The sequence below is a fragment of the Thrips palmi genome, unplaced genomic scaffold (genome assembly GCF_012932325.1).
Source record: "Thrips palmi isolate BJ-2018 unplaced genomic scaffold, TpBJ-2018v1 HiC_scaffold_18, whole genome shotgun sequence".
NCBI classification, from domain to species: domain Eukaryota; kingdom Metazoa; phylum Arthropoda; class Insecta; order Thysanoptera; family Thripidae; genus Thrips; species Thrips palmi.
In genome coordinates, this window is record NW_023144627.1 from 11,302,755 (window position 1) to 11,317,555 (window position 14,801).

At 53.9% G+C, this 14,801-nt stretch overlaps 3 protein-coding genes across 8 annotated transcripts in view; 1 reads left to right on the plus strand and 2 right to left on the minus strand.

Moving 5' to 3' along the window:
- Positions 1-7,941, minus strand: part of LOC117645352 (sodium channel protein para) — a 50,174-nt gene extending 42,233 nt beyond the window's left edge. For all 4 annotated transcript variants that reach the window (XM_034385472.1, XM_034385465.1, XM_034385464.1 and 1 more), the window contains exons 1-2: positions 7,692-7,941; positions 1,485-1,597 (exon numbers count right to left, since the gene is read on the minus strand). The gene's annotated coding sequence lies outside the window, so the exon portion shown is untranslated. The remainder of the gene's footprint in view (positions 1-1,484; positions 1,598-7,691) is intronic.
- A 1,248-nt stretch (positions 7,942-9,189) lies between these two features.
- Positions 9,190-11,724, minus strand: LOC117645347 (glucose-induced degradation protein 8-A homolog). Of its 3 annotated transcripts, none has more exons than XM_034385456.1 (5): positions 11,597-11,724; positions 11,277-11,496; positions 10,903-11,099; positions 10,619-10,816; positions 9,190-10,535 (listed from the first exon to the last, which is right to left on the minus strand). In XM_034385456.1, the coding sequence occupies exons 2-5, from the start codon at positions 11,428-11,430 to the stop codon at positions 10,359-10,361; spliced, it is 726 nt and encodes a 241-aa protein (XP_034241347.1). In that variant the 5' UTR covers positions 11,431-11,496; positions 11,597-11,724; the 3' UTR covers positions 9,190-10,358. The 3 variants fall into 3 exon arrangements, with proteins under 3 accessions (XP_034241347.1, XP_034241348.1, XP_034241349.1); XM_034385457.1 differs by having other exon boundaries at positions 11,277-11,514; positions 11,597-11,704; XM_034385458.1 differs by having other exon boundaries at positions 11,277-11,519; positions 11,597-11,690.
- A 96-nt stretch (positions 11,725-11,820) lies between these two features.
- On the plus strand, positions 11,821-14,405 carry LOC117645346. The gene is made up of 5 exons (XM_034385454.1): positions 11,821-11,977; positions 12,223-12,392; positions 12,480-12,618; positions 12,704-13,018; positions 13,101-14,405. Exons 1-5 carry the CDS (start codon positions 11,969-11,971, stop codon positions 13,239-13,241), a joined length of 774 nt encoding a protein of 257 aa, XP_034241345.1. The 5' UTR covers positions 11,821-11,968; the 3' UTR covers positions 13,242-14,405.
- Positions 14,406-14,801: the final 396 nt, after the last annotated feature.

Sequence of the window (14,801 nt, forward strand, 5' to 3'; positions counted from 1 at the left end):
CCAGTGCTTATTTTTACCCTCGGTCGGGGTGGAAAGGCAAGCCGAGTCGGCGGAGCGGGTGCCTTCATGCTCGTCCTGGTTTTCGGCCCGTCTTCCGCAGTCCGGCCGCAGGGAAACCAGAAAACCGGAGAACCTGGGCCGCGCCGCGCCACACCGACGCCCCGGCCTGGGACGTGTTTCTTTCCTCTCTCTGCTCTCCGCCTCTGCCTTCACCGCCTCGTGCAGGAAGACAATTACAGCTCGCCGGTTATTTCCGGCCAGTCCGTTCCCAGGCCTCTGCTTGGCGGTGTACAGTGTGGTGCGGCACGCCCGGGCTCGGCCGGGCACGGCCGGGCATAGCAGTGTACCGCAGAAAGTCGCGGCAGTATGCACTTGTCAACACTGCGCGCCCCACATCGAAGCCCCCCGGGACTCCTTGCGCGCTGTTTGTTTTCCGTCGTTCTCCCTCCCTCTCTCTCTCTCTCTCTCTCTCTCTCTCTCTCTCTCTCTCTCTCTCTCTCTCTCTCTCTCTCTCTCTCTCTCTCTCTCTCTCTCTCTCCCCCCCCTCTCCCTTTCTCTCCGTCTCTCGCTCTCGCTCGGAGACTGCAGACGGCTTTTACCTGCATTGCCTCGACACGGCTACTTTGCAGTCGAGATAGCGGCCCAACGCCCCACCTCCCCCTTTCCCTTCTCTCTCTCTCTCTCTCTCTCTCTCTCTCTCTCTCTCTCTCTCTCTCTCTCTCTCTCTCTCTCCCCTTCTTTTCGAAACCTCTTTGCGTTGCTCTTGCCCGGCACCATCGCTAAAAGGGCTGGTGTGTCTCTCTGTCGGACGGGCGGGACAGATTCCCCGCATAGGTGTGGGGATGGGATAGGCAATGGCGCCCAAGCCGACGCACACTCTCTCTCTCTCTCTCTCTCTCTCTCTCTCTCTCTCTCTCTCTCTCTCTCTCTCTCACTCTAGGGACGCCCCGTGGGAGCGCGAGAGAGACAGAGTGACGAGGCAATGTTCCGGAGGCAGCTCGCTGCAAGGCCATCACAAGCAGAACCATGAGATGAGGGCAGTTTTCCGTGGAAACAAGATTGGTTCCCTAAACTGCTCCAAAAGTTATTTCAGTTGATTCATCTATAAATAGTTGCCCTAACTGTAGTTTCAGTTACTCTAGTTACAGTAACTAAAACGTTAACTCGTTTTTATATGTATCAACTGACAAGACATTTGGAACCGCTGAGAACTAGAGTATTGCTTGTCGCGAGCACTCTTACACTCTCATTTCAGGAACGTGACATCACGTTGAAATGAATGTGACAAAATGTCACGTTCGTTTGAGCGTTGTGTCACATTCGTTTGGATGTGAATCGGCCAAAACTTAGCTTGTTTACATTCAAACGAACGTGACACAACGCTCAAACGAACGTGACATTTTGTCACGTTCGTTTCAACGTGATGTCACGTTCCTGGAATGAGAGTGTATTCTTTTTTCTTGAGACGCCTAGAATGGACTGACCTGGGTGAGCAGGCGTGCGGTTGAAAAGGCTGGTGCTAGCGGGGAGCGTCAATTCGTGTACCAGTGCCGTTCCATCGTGCAAGACTGCAAGGACGGAGGGTAAGTAGAAGAACCTGCGGCAAAATACCTTTCCGTTATACAACACTCTGCGGCTCACGGCCCTCCCGGCTGAGGTTAGGTCAGGTCGGTCGGGTTAGGTCGGACGGGTTATTTCGGGAAACGTGCCACGCGATGCGTCGGCAGGCACACCTTACGAAGTATTTTGAACATACATATAGTACAAAACAATTTACTTTGTAGTGCGAATAAATTACGAAAGTATCTTTGTAAGCTAATGTATGCTCGAAATACCTTTGTGATGACCAGCTGCTTTCCTTTGTAAGGCCTAAAATAGTTTGTAAGGTTTTCACAGTGTAGGGCGGCACACATTAACCCTCACTTACATCGGGCCGTGTGGGAAGGGGCGGGGCAGGCCGGGGAGATGCAGTCGACCAACAAATTGAAAGCCAGGTGACGGGTAAACCAGTTTCGGATGGGGTAGGCGGGCGAGGCGGGTGGCGGGGAGTGGATGTGTTCGAGCAGCAAGATTCATATCAGCCTGCCGGGCCGGGGCTCGGCTGCGGCCCCGAATAAATTTAATGGTAAGCGTGGGCGGGGCGCGGGGCGGCTGGCGTTGTAACAGGTGCAAGCTATGTCCGGATAGGTTAGGCTTTCGGGGGAGGGGCTTCTCTCGGCGCAAGTCCGCTGGGGAACGCACGGCTCGCAGCTTGCGGGGCTGCGCAAGCTTGCAGCTTCAGTCGTCTCTCTCCCTCCACTTCGGCCTTCTATTCGGCCTCGGCCCCGCCATGGCCGGCCAGCGAGTTTGGCCGACACTTCGCCCATTTGGCCAGCTTTCAGAGGCAACTTTGAGCTGGGAGCAAGCGCGGACCGAACGGAAGGACGTCAATGCCTACGCTCGCGGGGCTCGGCTCGCGCCGCGTCCGCATCGTCCTGTGTCCAGCATGTCCGCCTGGTGTCCGGCCAGCACGTCACCCGGACGCTGCCGACGTGCGCGCGCTTCGTGCCGCCAGCGCCGCCAGCGCCCCCCGCGGTGTCTCGGTGTCTCGGTGTCACTTTGCTCGTCCCCGGTGCGTCCGTTGCGTCGCTGGCGTGTCACTGGCGTGCCTGTCCCTGAAATGTCACTGTGGCGTGCAGTTCTGCGCTGCGGCTTCTGATGCGGTCTAGTGCGGTATTGACTGCGGCGTTCATTCACCCGCTGGCACCCCCACCCCCTCGCCCCCCCACCCCTCCTCGCCCTCCTCACCCCCCACCCCGCCGCGCCGTGGAGGGGGCAGGCCGCAGGGTACTAACGCAACGCGTCGAGGGGCGCGCTGGGGGCGGGGGTCGTGGCGCACCCGCCCCTCCCCCCGGGGTCCACCCCCGCGGGCCGCCCCCGGCTGAGTTCGCTCGCACGGCCAAGACTCGCCACCAGCGCTGCAGCCCCCGGCCGCCCCCGACCGCCCCCGGCCGGGCCAGGCCGGGCCCGCCCCCCGACCGCCCCCGCCCGTCTTCGGCAAGGACATGCGAACTCGCTGCAGCAGGAGCCGAAGGAAATCCGGCTGCACAATCGCACGAACCGCCGTCGCACAGTGGGCCAGAAGACCGGTGGAGGCGGCCAAAACTCTTGACGCGTTTTGAGCTGCAGAGTCGCTAGATGGGACACGAACCGATCGTGTGACCCCCCCCAATGGATTGCTCTCCGAACGAGCAATCCATTGGTGGGGTCACACGCTCGTTTCAAGTCCCATTTATCGGCTCTGGAGCTCAAAACGCGTCTAGAGTTTTTGCCGCCTGCACCTGTCTTCCGGCACACTGTGCGGCGCCACGCCTCCGATGCATTCCGCCTTCGTACTTCGCGTATCGGCATGCAGCGCTGCGGGGTAATGACTCGCAGTGAAGTGGAGGCGCCACTGCCGCCAACCTCACCTGCCGCGTCACGAAATGCCAGGAACGCCGCCAAATTTGGCAACACTGCAGTAAAGCGGGGCGGCGGCGACGCGCCTAGCCTCCTCGCCGCGACGGCCGACGGCGAGGGCCATTTACGACCGCGAGGCCGACAGCGATTCAGGGGATTCAGGGTGTAGGCCGCCGTAGGCCGCCGTAGGCCCCGCACTGTAGGGGGTGTAAAAGTTCCTCCGGGAGGACGACCGTGACGGCGACGGCGGAGTGGCGGAGCGGCGGGTTGGCGGGGCGGCGGGGGAAAGAGGGATTTTCCAGTGGGCGCGCGAGGCGCGGCGAAGGAGCCGACGGGATCCCTATTTGCCTCCGCGAGTGTATCGACTTGAGAGGAGGAGCATCGCGATGGAGCCCCAATGGAAAACAGCTGTCACAGGTCACAGGTCCGCGGGGAGGCCCTCGCCGAGGCCCTCGCGACACATCGGCGGCCTCGCGGGCCTGGCGGGCCACAGTGGGCCAGGAGACCGGTGAAGGCGGCCAAAACTCTAGGCGTGTTTTGAGCTCCAGAGTCGCTGAACAGGACTCGAACCGAGCGTGTGACCCCACCAATAGATTCCTCGTTCGCGGAGAGCAATCCATTGGTGGGGTCACACGTTCGGTTCGAGTCCCATTTAGCGACTCTGCAGCTCAAAACGCGTCTAGAGTTTTGGCCGTCTCCACCGGTCTTCTGGCCCACTGTGCGGGCCTGGCGGGCCTGGCTCTACGCGCTAGACAGCCGAGGCGCCCCGCGTCCCGCGTCCGTGCCGTGGAGTGTCCGTGGGCCGTTGCATGTCCGGAACGACATGCAGGGGACGTTCGCGGACGACCAGCTACGCCCCTCACGTGTCGTGCGTGTCGCGGACCAAGGCACGAGTGCAAGAGCAGCGGGGAGCGGGGACGGAAGGGGAAAGAAGAAAATCGAAAAGAAGGAAAAAAGAAGAGCAAAGGAAAGGAAAAGAATCGCATAGCGGCTCAGAGCGCCCGCGGATCGCGCCATAGGCCAGCCCGCAGTGTACCGCTGCCGCCGGGTTGCCTACTCGCCAGGCGCTCCGTCCCGCTCCGCCCCGCCCCGCCCCGCCCCGCCCCGCCCCGCCCCGCCCCGCCCCGCCTTCTTCCGGCTTCCACAGGTCCAGTTTCCGCGGCTCCCGCAACCCTCGCCCCTCCCACTTCCGACAGCGTTTCGCGCCCCCGCTGAAGCTGAAGCTGAGCGCGAGAGAAAAATTATATCGCGGTCGTGATGGAGAGCCGGCCGGAGCACAGTGGGCCGGAGAACCGATGGAGGCGGCCAAAACTCTAGACGCGTTTTGAGCTCCAGAGTCGCTAAACAGAACTCGAACCGAACATGTGACCCCACACTCTTAAAACATTGCGAACAGATGTGTTTGTATGCTTGCGGAGAGTCTCACTTGTTCTCAATGCGAAGAACGCATCCGTATTGCAAATCACTTGTTCGCAACTTAGGAAAAAGTGCTTCGCAATTTGCGAACAACCTGTTTGTATTGCGAACCCTTGCAAACACATTATTCGCAGAATTGCGAACTTCTTGTATGTAATACAATCAAGCCAAACTCTTCGCAAGCTGCCGAGATTTTCGTTTACCGTGCGGCACGACAGCCCTGGCAACTCGGGTCGACTCGGGTGGCAACGGCCAAGGCGGCCAAGGAGCCGGGCAGCAACGCGTGACGATTGATTGTGCGCGTTTCATTATTCACCACACGAATGCGGCAACGCTGCAGCCGCGCCAGCCGCGCCCACGCACTGTCTGTCTGTCTCTCTCGCACTCGCGGCCTCCCTGGGCGTTCCTGGGCGTTCCAGGGTGTTCCAGGGTGTTCCACGGGCATGCAAGAGCGACAGAACGACGCCGGCGCTGTTCGGGGTCCGTCTGCAGAGAGGGCCAGAGAGGGCCCAAACGAACACCCGGCTCATAGTGGGCCAGAAGACCGGTGGAGGCGGCCAAAACTCTTAACGCGTTTTGAGCTCCAGAGTCGCCAAATGGGACTCGAACCGAACGTGTGACCCCACCAATGGATTGCTCTCCGGACGAGGAATCCATTGGTCGGGTCACACGTTCGGTTCGTGTCCCGTTTAGCGACTCTGGAGCTCAAAACGCGTCTAGAGTTTTGGCCGCCTCCACCGGTCTTCTGGCCCACTGTGCGGCGTCGCGTCGCCGCCGCCGCCGAGCGCAGGGCGTCGAGTTGAGTCATCGGTGGCCTTTAGCTAAAGCGGCTAAGCCACTCGCTAGGAGGCTCGCGCAGGCCGGCAACCTACGGAGCACGGTCTCGAACTTGCGTTCCTACCATGAAACGAAAAACACGATGGGTCGCCCTCTCAAACTAGCAGGGCCGAATCTGCCAGCGCCTTCGCGAGTTTGATTCGAGTCTGATTCGAGGCACGTACACCATAAAACGTGTTCAGTTACGGCCGCCGGGAAGGGGGTCTCCTGAGCGCCGGCCGGTATGCACTCATCATCTGCACACATTCACACACAAACACACACACACACAGGCTGGCCGGCGGACCGCGGGCCGAGTAGTGCTGTGACCACGTGGCGAGGCCGCGGTGCCGCCTCGCCCGGCCTCGCCCGGCCTCGCCGTGACGTGGAGCGTAGAGCGTAGAGCGGCCCCGGCGCGCCGTGGAGGCGACCTGCCGCTCAAACGCTTGCCATATCGATCTCTCGAAAAGGTCGATGCCAGTTATTTTTACTCCGTTCAGCTCCCCCCGGCAGCCTCGAGATATCGATCTTCGGCCGGCACTATACACTCATTTGTCGCCCTCTTATGCACGGCCGCGGTGAGTGCGTGTGTGCGTGTGTGTGTGTGTGCGTGTGTGTGTGTGTGTGTGTGTGTGCGTGTGTGGGTGTGTGGGTGTGCACGCGCGCATGCAAGAGGAAGACGGCCACTCCCGAACCGCGGCCAATCGAGTCATGCGACAAGGGGCCGGCAGACGTAGGCAGACGTCGCTCTGTCTCTCTCGCACTCGTGGGGCGTCCGGGAGTCCCGGAGGGGTGCGAGAGAGACAGAGCGCTCTGGCGGTCTGGCGGCGTCTCAGAGCACGCCATTGCCCTCAGCCTTCAGGCCTTGAGCACGCGAATGCGACCGAGGCGTTCCCCTGCCGACTCCAGGTCTGTCCAGTTTACGCGGACAAACGCGTTGTCCCCGCGGCCTGGCCCTGGCACTGCCGCTTCCTGGAGAAATCCCGTTGAGTGCGAGCAGAGTGGAGCAGAGCGAAGTGCAGGGAGGAAGGGGCGGTGCTTCGGCACGTCCGCTTCGGGTCCAACCGCACTGTCCGTCAATCGGAACGTGTGCCACGTTGACTCGGCATTTCAGGCGACAAGGGCTCGCGCCGCTCGAGCGCCGGCGGGGACACGACAACAAATTCCCTTTCAGCAAGGCGGTGGCTTTGGCATTGCTGCAGGGATGGCGCGCCGGGAAGTGCGTCAGCGAGCCTTCCTGACTCCCGGCCGAGGTGAGCAGGCCCGGCGTCGGGCAGGCGCGGCCCTGTTTGGGACGCCGAGGCCGTGGCCGTGGCCGAGGCCGCTCCACGGACGTGCACGCACACACCGCGAGGGTCGCCGAGAGGACCGCCACGGGGCAAAGGGATACAGCCAAGCGCGCCCCGACAAGGCGAAGGAGGGGGGAGTGCGGGCTTTTTTCCGGCGGCGCGCAAACGGCCGAAAGGGTAACGCAAGGGCTCGAAGGCACTGAAGGGTTGAATGCACACACCGACGCGCCGCATGTAGGGCAGGGACGGCAGGGGAGGGGGCGGGGAGGGCGACGCGCCCAGGCCACGCCACGCCGAGCCACGCCGAGCCACGCCGAGCCACGCCGAGCCACGCCGAGCCACGACAGGCAATGCAGTTTGGCCTCCATTGCCGGGCCAAGCGCGGCGCGGAGGCGGACGCGGCGACGCGGCGACGCGGCTCGCCACTTAACGGATTGCACAAAACCCGATTGCAAAGGGCTCGGTGCGCCTCGGTCCGACTCGGTGGTGGCGCGGTGGCGCGGTCTGGTGCCAGCAGTGGTGCGGCCAGCCCTCTATCTTGTTCCATTGCTCACTTGGCTTCCACCCCCTACTCGCACACACTCGCATACACGCGCGCACACTCACACACACACACACACACACTCACTGACTCGCACGCAGACACACGGGCATGCATTCGGGCATGCAAGGGCTGGCGCTGGCGCGCTGGGCAGGCGACCGCAGTCCGCAGTCCGCGGCGACTCCACTCACCGCGCTAGAATCCACTCGGTGGGTCGGGCTGTACGTCGGGCTGTACGGCCAGTGGCTATTGGCTGGCTATTGGCTGGCTATTGGTGGCGGGTCCTGTTTCAAAGCACTGTCAGGGCGCGGTGCGCGGGGCGCGGTGCAAGACGAGAGGGCTTTCCTTTGCTTCTCGTTCAGACTGTGTTTCTCTCTAGGCTAGTGATGGCGAGGGTAGCGGACGGCGCGGCGCGGCACGGCACCCTCCTCGCGGCCAAGTCGTCGCGGCACTGGCGGGGCCCTGGCGGGGCGCTGGCGGGGCGCGGGGCGTGCTGGCGCTGGACTGGGGCGGTAGCGCCGTGCGGAGCACGCAACGCTCTGGGAGAGGGGGGCGGGGGGCAGCGGCAGCGGCGGCGCGGCAGCGGCGTGGAGGGGCGCAGTCGCTGCGGCTGACGTCCCGCGGTGGGGCGGGGCGGGGTGCGGCGGGGTGCGGCGGGGTGCGGCGGGGTGCGGCAGGGGGCGCGGCGGGGGTGGGGCGCGCCCCCATAGACACGGCTAGGGGTGGCGGCAGCGCGGGCAGAGCGGCCAGCACACTGGCAGCCCGACCCGAGCGACGCCAGCGCCCCAAGCCTCGCCTGCGGACCGCCGCGCAACTTCCTCCGCGTCCGTGGCTCCGTTGCCCTTCCTGGTGGGGCCTGGAGGGACTGGAGGGGCCTGGAGGGGCCTAGAGTAGAGGCCGGCCTGGGCCACGCCGCCACGCCGCCACACCGCACCCTGCCGTCGGCCTGGCCGAGTGGGCCTGGTGCCGCGCTCGCTAGAGCGTCTACAAGAGCGGCTAGAGCTTAGAGCAGCGCGGCGTGCCTTGCCATTGCCGCGTGCCGCCCCTCTAGCGTGCTTCCATCGTGCTTAGCGCCGCCAAATTGGTGGCGGCTGGCGGCGGCGCGGTGGCGGCGGGCGGCGCTAGGGTGGCGGCGCGCGGCGCTGGCGATCGCCCGGGTCGATAGGCACTGGGCCGCTACGCCCAAGGGAGAGCTGGGACTGTAGCCGTGCCGCCGTGCAGCCGTGGCGTGCTCGTTGGCCGTGCTGGCACGCGTGCCTCTCTCCCTCTCTCTGTCCCTCTGTGCGGAAGTACCGTACTACCCCTGACGTACGAGCGCCGGCCAGCGCAGGAGAGTCGAGCCGGCGCTACCCCGTGCACCCCGTGCTAGCCGTAGGCTGCCTTAAGGCACACCGTGAAGCCGGGGTATTGCCACGGAGTGCGCAGGGCCGCGTTGCCACTCTCGGCAACAGGTCTCTCAGATTAATATGAGAGGAGACTCGAATGATTTGCATCATTAGCGGTACTTTTTCCTTTAGACTGTTGTGGGCAGTTGGCGTTTGCATTTTGAGGCTAGCGGCAGCCACGCGGCGTTACCCCTCGCTGGTGGGAGCTCTGCAAAGCTGAGGAGTATTGCCAGCCACGCACGTAGGACTATTTTCAATGTTCGGTGCAGTCGGATTGCGAGTTCAGATGCAAGTGAGAGCCGAATGGGATATTTGTTAGAAATGTATTTCAAACATCACACATACATCAAAAACGACTTGGCTTAGGATGCAAGTGGCTAATGACTCAGTAGTTGAAAAGATAAAACATGAACATGCAGGTAATGGGATTGAAAGTGGTTCTTCACCATTGTTTTTAATTTGTAGAGTCAATAAAAACAAATAAAAATCACTAAGGAGTAAGCTTATCTGAAGGAAAATTCAAGCCATGTGTCATAAAAAGGACTCCTATTCCAAACCACTTTGTTTAAGATAATTTTACAATACTTCAGTGACACCCCCCAAAAAAAACAGAAAGTAGGGCAAAAACAGGTAAAGTAATGATGTGTTCCCAATCTTAACAGTCTTATCTTTTTTTATCCTTGCCTCTTTGTATTGTAATAGTGATCAATTGCTTTCACAAGAATATTGAGAACCATTGGGGATCCTTATGGTAGATAGATGGTCAATTTTAAGATTCCATCCCCTAAAAATATTTTAAGGAGTATAACACAACTAAAATGACTTAAATAAATAATTAACAGAACTAACCATGCACATAATCGAGCACATGTGCAATAACTTAGCCATCTACACAACATTTTTAAAAAATCCATTAAAGGTACTAATTACATCTCAAATCAAAAAATGTACAAAACTTTTGTGGAAAACATCTCTTTAGTTTCCTGTATAAATTTAAGACGTACTCCTCTCAAAGCAGACAAAAGAAAAGAACAGATACACCACAGAAAAGAAACAGGTTACTTAATAAGATAAGATAATCCCAGAACTCTAGAATCACCCAACAAATTTCTAAAGCTGATAGAAGCCTTGTTTCTTTTTGCATTGCAAGCAGATCCTTGCTTCAGAGTATTGAATGAACCAAACATTCCTTAAAGTATATACAAAAGAAAAAAAAAACTTTTAAGTAATCTCTTAAAATAGAGACAGAGAAAAGAAGAGAAAGGAATTGTGTTAATCAACACTAACTGATTTTTGTAAATAGTTTTCCCTCAGTATAAAATCACTTACAAAGAAAGTTATTCTCAAGGAACTTTTGCACCAAGTAGCAGGAATGTTTCTTTTAAGAAACCATCACTCAGCACAGTCACTTCCATTTCAATGGTGAGGCCGTTTCTTCTCTTTCTTCCGCTTCTTGATGCCATGATGCTTGGATCATTTAGGCCCCTCGATTAGAGCATTTCCTATGTTGGTCATAGCTGGGTATTTGACCTTACGTTTATCTAACTCATCTTGCGCCCACAGGATAAGCTTCAATAGGTTTGACAAACGAGGACTTGTAGACTCCAAGTGCTCCGTTTTCAAGATAGCAGCATTCAGTTCACTTGCGACCTAAGGTAAGAGAGAAATGACTGTGAATGTGGAGGAAATAGATATGGGTTGGCTTCCAATGAGTGGATAGAATCCAACAATACCTTTTGTCGATGAGTGGGTAGGAGGAGGTCGCTAAAAGGGCTCTGCGTTGGTTCATCAAAAGCAAGCAGTGCCAATGTTCGCTCAAGCTCGTTCAGCACAGCAGGATCTGCTTCACCCGCTTCTGAGAGGTGATTTTGGGCAAAGCTCAAGGCTTCCTCAACCTGCCCTGATCGAATCAGCTCAATCAGATGAAGTTGCTGAAAGATGAAATATCCCAGTTAGTTAGTCCCAAGTCCAAATAATGACATCAAAAATAGGATTTTAAAAAATGTAAGAAACCAACCTGCAAGTGGAAATAAAGGTAGCGGTCATTGTCTAACAGTTCAGGGTGCAGCTGATTGACAAGAGAAGTAGCTTCTTGGATTCGGCCGTTTTGAATAGCATCCCTAATGCGAATGCGATCGTCCATAGAGTCCAAATCCATGCAAGGTCCGATTCCAGACTCTTGTTGGAACTTTTCTGCCGCTTCTTTGAAACCCTCTGTAGATAAGACAAAGTTGATATTAGTCGTACAGCAGCGTTCATAACCCAAACAAAGAGCATACAACTAAACAACAGGACACACAAAACTCATCATTACCCTCTGCTAAGCACAGAAACCTCATCTCTTTAGCCTCCTCTTGCATATTTTAGATAAATACAAATCACTAATGTTACCTGTCACAAGATAGTTCATGATGAGCTTGTTCATGTCTGCACGTTGGATATGTGCATTTTCTAGACGTGTGACCCACTCTTCTTTAGAGGTACCTTCCGTTTTGTCCGGGTAGCTCATGCTGCACAATTTCTTGTGGCATAAAGCGTAAAGCATGCAAAAATTCTTCTTCCTGCTCAGGCAGCTAGTAACCAAAACAACCTTCGGCAGAGGCCACAATACCTGAAACAAGCGGTTTACCTTCGCTGTTAAGTCAATTAAATGGTCTGTCTGAAAGTTGCAATACATTTCAGGCCAGGGTACTAACACATGAAATATTTACCTTCGGACGTCGATAAAGTCAATTTAATTTCCAGCTGACTTCAGTCATTTTTCTTTCTCTTTCTTTTTTGCCAGAAAACCCACGGCCTTTGCTATCATAAACAACGTAAGAAGAATGCTAGAGGGCGCTAGCAGAACGTTTCGGGACAGCCAACTAAATTTTTACATTTCAACGAAACTTCTTTTCGAACATGCAACCTCTAACATCATTCGCTATATATTTTTGATCATAGAAACAATCAGGGATAATTTCTGAAGCCTTTCATAACAAGTCGATTATCGGTTTTTTTTTCGAAGCATTGTGGTTTTAAGGTTTTAGTGTTGGCTTTGTTGGGAGCCGAAATTTTGTGCTGTAGCAGACGATGCTGTCAAGATGATAATGGTATGTTATGATTTAAAGGTTCTTAGACTTCTCAATGACCAAGAACGCAATGACCGTTCAGTGTCATCATTGCTAAAGAATTTTGCTGAATTTTTGAACTAAGGTTTTTTTTGGTCTTGAAAGATTTTTTGAAATGTGTATCATAACTGACACTATACTTATGTTTGTAGGTTAACCCTATTTTCTTTGCTGTTGTGAAGTTAATACTAATGTTTGTTTTTGTTTTGTTCGGTTTCATGTTTTAGGTGACAGGGAGCTTGGCAAATCAGCGTTGCTCTTTTTATGTCTTACTTTTATCCATTGCTTTTTTTATTCATAACTCCGGGGCAACAAAGAACTCATTAAATCAACAGTCTTCTCGTTGTGGTTTACATGCAACTATTGTTCGTCAAGTTGAACGTGAAGGATTTCACAGGTATGCACATCTTGCCACTACTCGCATATTCTCAATTTCAAAGCTGGTTCCACACCTACACTATGTTCTTTGCTCTTTGTATTTCAGAGATCTTGGATCTCTCGTGGAGCTTGTAGCACAAAATCCGTTGGAATGGCAAAACTGCACAGTAGCTCTTCAAGAAACAATACCAAGTGGACTGTATGTGAATCAAGACCAGCTTTTGGACTTAGAACGTCAAGGCATAGTAAGTTGACTCCTCAGAAAACACTAATTTTCCCTCAACTTCGCAGCACAGTTTAATGTATACCTTTGTATTACCCTGATTTCAGTTAACAGCTTGCCCAGAAACATTTGTTGATGTGGAAGCTGCTCAGTGGCAGTCTGAATCATTCAATGTTTTGGTGTATTCCTCACTGCAAACTGCTCTCAACCTCTTGTATGCCCACATTCGCATGCCTATCCATCTTAGATATCATGCCCCCACTGAAACTGGAGGGTATGCTGGAGTGTATATTCCACCACCAAAACTATTTATACGATGCAGTAATGAAATTACTTGTGGAAATAAGGATAGCTATTTTTCTGCACCATGTGATGGCTGTACTGGTTCATCCTGCTCATGGTTGCCGCTACAATTCAACACTGTATGTACTGATGTACTTTTTCTGATATTTGATTTTACTGCTAACTATCACCTTAATAAATTTGTCTTTGTTCTCTTTTCAGAACACCCCTCAACAAGGCTTAAGAGTTATGGTTCCAGTAGGAAACAAGTCTCTCCTTCCTGTTGTAAATGCTGTTACATTCCTAGTAACTGGTGGAGGTTGTCTTTATATTTTATCTATTCTTGTAAGCACTTGGAAATAATGTTATGCTGATAAACATAATCCTTGAGCTGATCTCATAGCCCAAGGAGAACAGAATTGTCACTAAAAGGTCACCGTGAGTTGCAGATTTTAGTCACATGAGGTCACATGTGACCCGAAATAAGCTCATGATGAGCTTTTCGTGACAATTCTGTGCTCCTTCGGAGCAAGGTTGAAAAGGTATGTTCAAATCTGCTCAATGTGTTTGTATTGCTTTGTAGACTGATTTATTAAATGTTGAATCATGGGAAATGAGATGGGTAGCATAGCCTTTCATTTACGACTGACTTAATCTGCTTTTGCAGGAAAATTATAGTTGATAGAAGAAAACTAAACAAAATCTTCATCAATTACAGTTCATTATATAAATGGTGTTTGTTTAAGTCTCTCAATCTATGCTGTCCTCTCTTTGCATTTGTTGTATGCATTTCTCATCTAACAGGACTCAAAAAGTGACATTTAATATTGTAAATTTTAGTCCAGCTGTAGGTTGTAGCATTTTGATTTAAATGTGTATCACACAACTCATCTTCATCTTCATGAAGAGGGAATTCAACATGACATGCCTGTATTTTTGGATCGTTTTAACTAAATTTGGGTCTAAAGTCGGTCACTTACAGTGATTATTTAAAACTGCAACAGTAATTGAAATGTTAAATGTGTACCTCAGATGTTGTTCATTAGTTTTAAAAAATTTCTTTTTATAACATTGTAATTTAACAACCCAAAATGTGTTTTGTATATGTGGTCGAGTTGGCCCCCTAAACCATACATTCCAGTTAAATTTGTAACAAGCTGTACAGTTAAACGAAACCTCAGATAATTTTATGACGTATAGTTTTCTCAAATGATCACAGTGATACTGTTTATTTTAGTAGATTTTTGAGAATGTATTTATGATTATGATATCTATGACTTGAAAGCTGCCCTGTGCCATTTCCAATTTTGTAGTTTAATTGTGGTCTAAGAGAAATTGAAGGTCACACTGTCAAATATATTTAAGTTCCTAGAGTGATATGCTGGGATGCAACATAAATTTCAAACAAAAATCTGATCAGAAGTAATACCTCGTATGCACTTCTTTGGCAATAAAAATGCATCCTGTCTTACTTTAAAAATTTGTTTTTGTTGTAAATAAAATGTTGGTTCGATACACTCGGTTTCAGTGTTGCTCCCGATTCTTTTCCAAGTACTACCATTACGCCGTCGCCGTCACCCAAAGAGGGATTTAACGCCTGCCAGGTAGGCCACCAACCAGTCCCGAAGCACCGGTGCACTGACGGTGGCCTACCTCGCCCCTGGCAGCATGGAGCGCCGGCCGGGTAGGCCACCAACCAGTCTCGCAGCACCGGTGCACAGACGGTGGCCTACCTCGCCCCTGACGGCATGGAGCGCCGGCCAGGTAGGCCACCAACCAGTCCCACAGCACCGGTGCACAGACGGTGGCCTACCTCGCCCCTCACGATGCCCTTAAAGTTGTCAAAAGAGGCTCCGGCGTTAACACGTGTCCAATTGCCTTCAACGTTACGCCAACCAACAAGTCCTCAAGATTAAATGGTGT

Coding starts and splice junctions, on each gene's coding strand:
- LOC117645347 (XM_034385456.1), bottom strand. CDS start 11,430: ATGCTTTACGCTTTATGCCACAAGAAATTGTGCAGCATGAGCTACCCG. Junction 11,100..11,276: donor CATGAACTATCTTGTGACAG/GTAACATTAGTG, acceptor TCTTATCTACAG/AGGGTTTCAAAGAAGCGGCA. Junction 10,817..10,902: donor ACCTTTATTTCCACTTGCAG/GTTGGTTTCTTA, acceptor TTCATCTTTCAG/CAACTTCATCTGATTGAGCT.
- LOC117645346 (XM_034385454.1), top strand. Junction 12,393..12,479: donor GAACGTGAAGGATTTCACAG/GTATGCACATCT, acceptor TTTGTATTTCAG/AGATCTTGGATCTCTCGTGG. Junction 13,019..13,100: donor TGCCGCTACAATTCAACACT/GTATGTACTGAT, acceptor TTCTCTTTTCAG/AACACCCCTCAACAAGGCTT.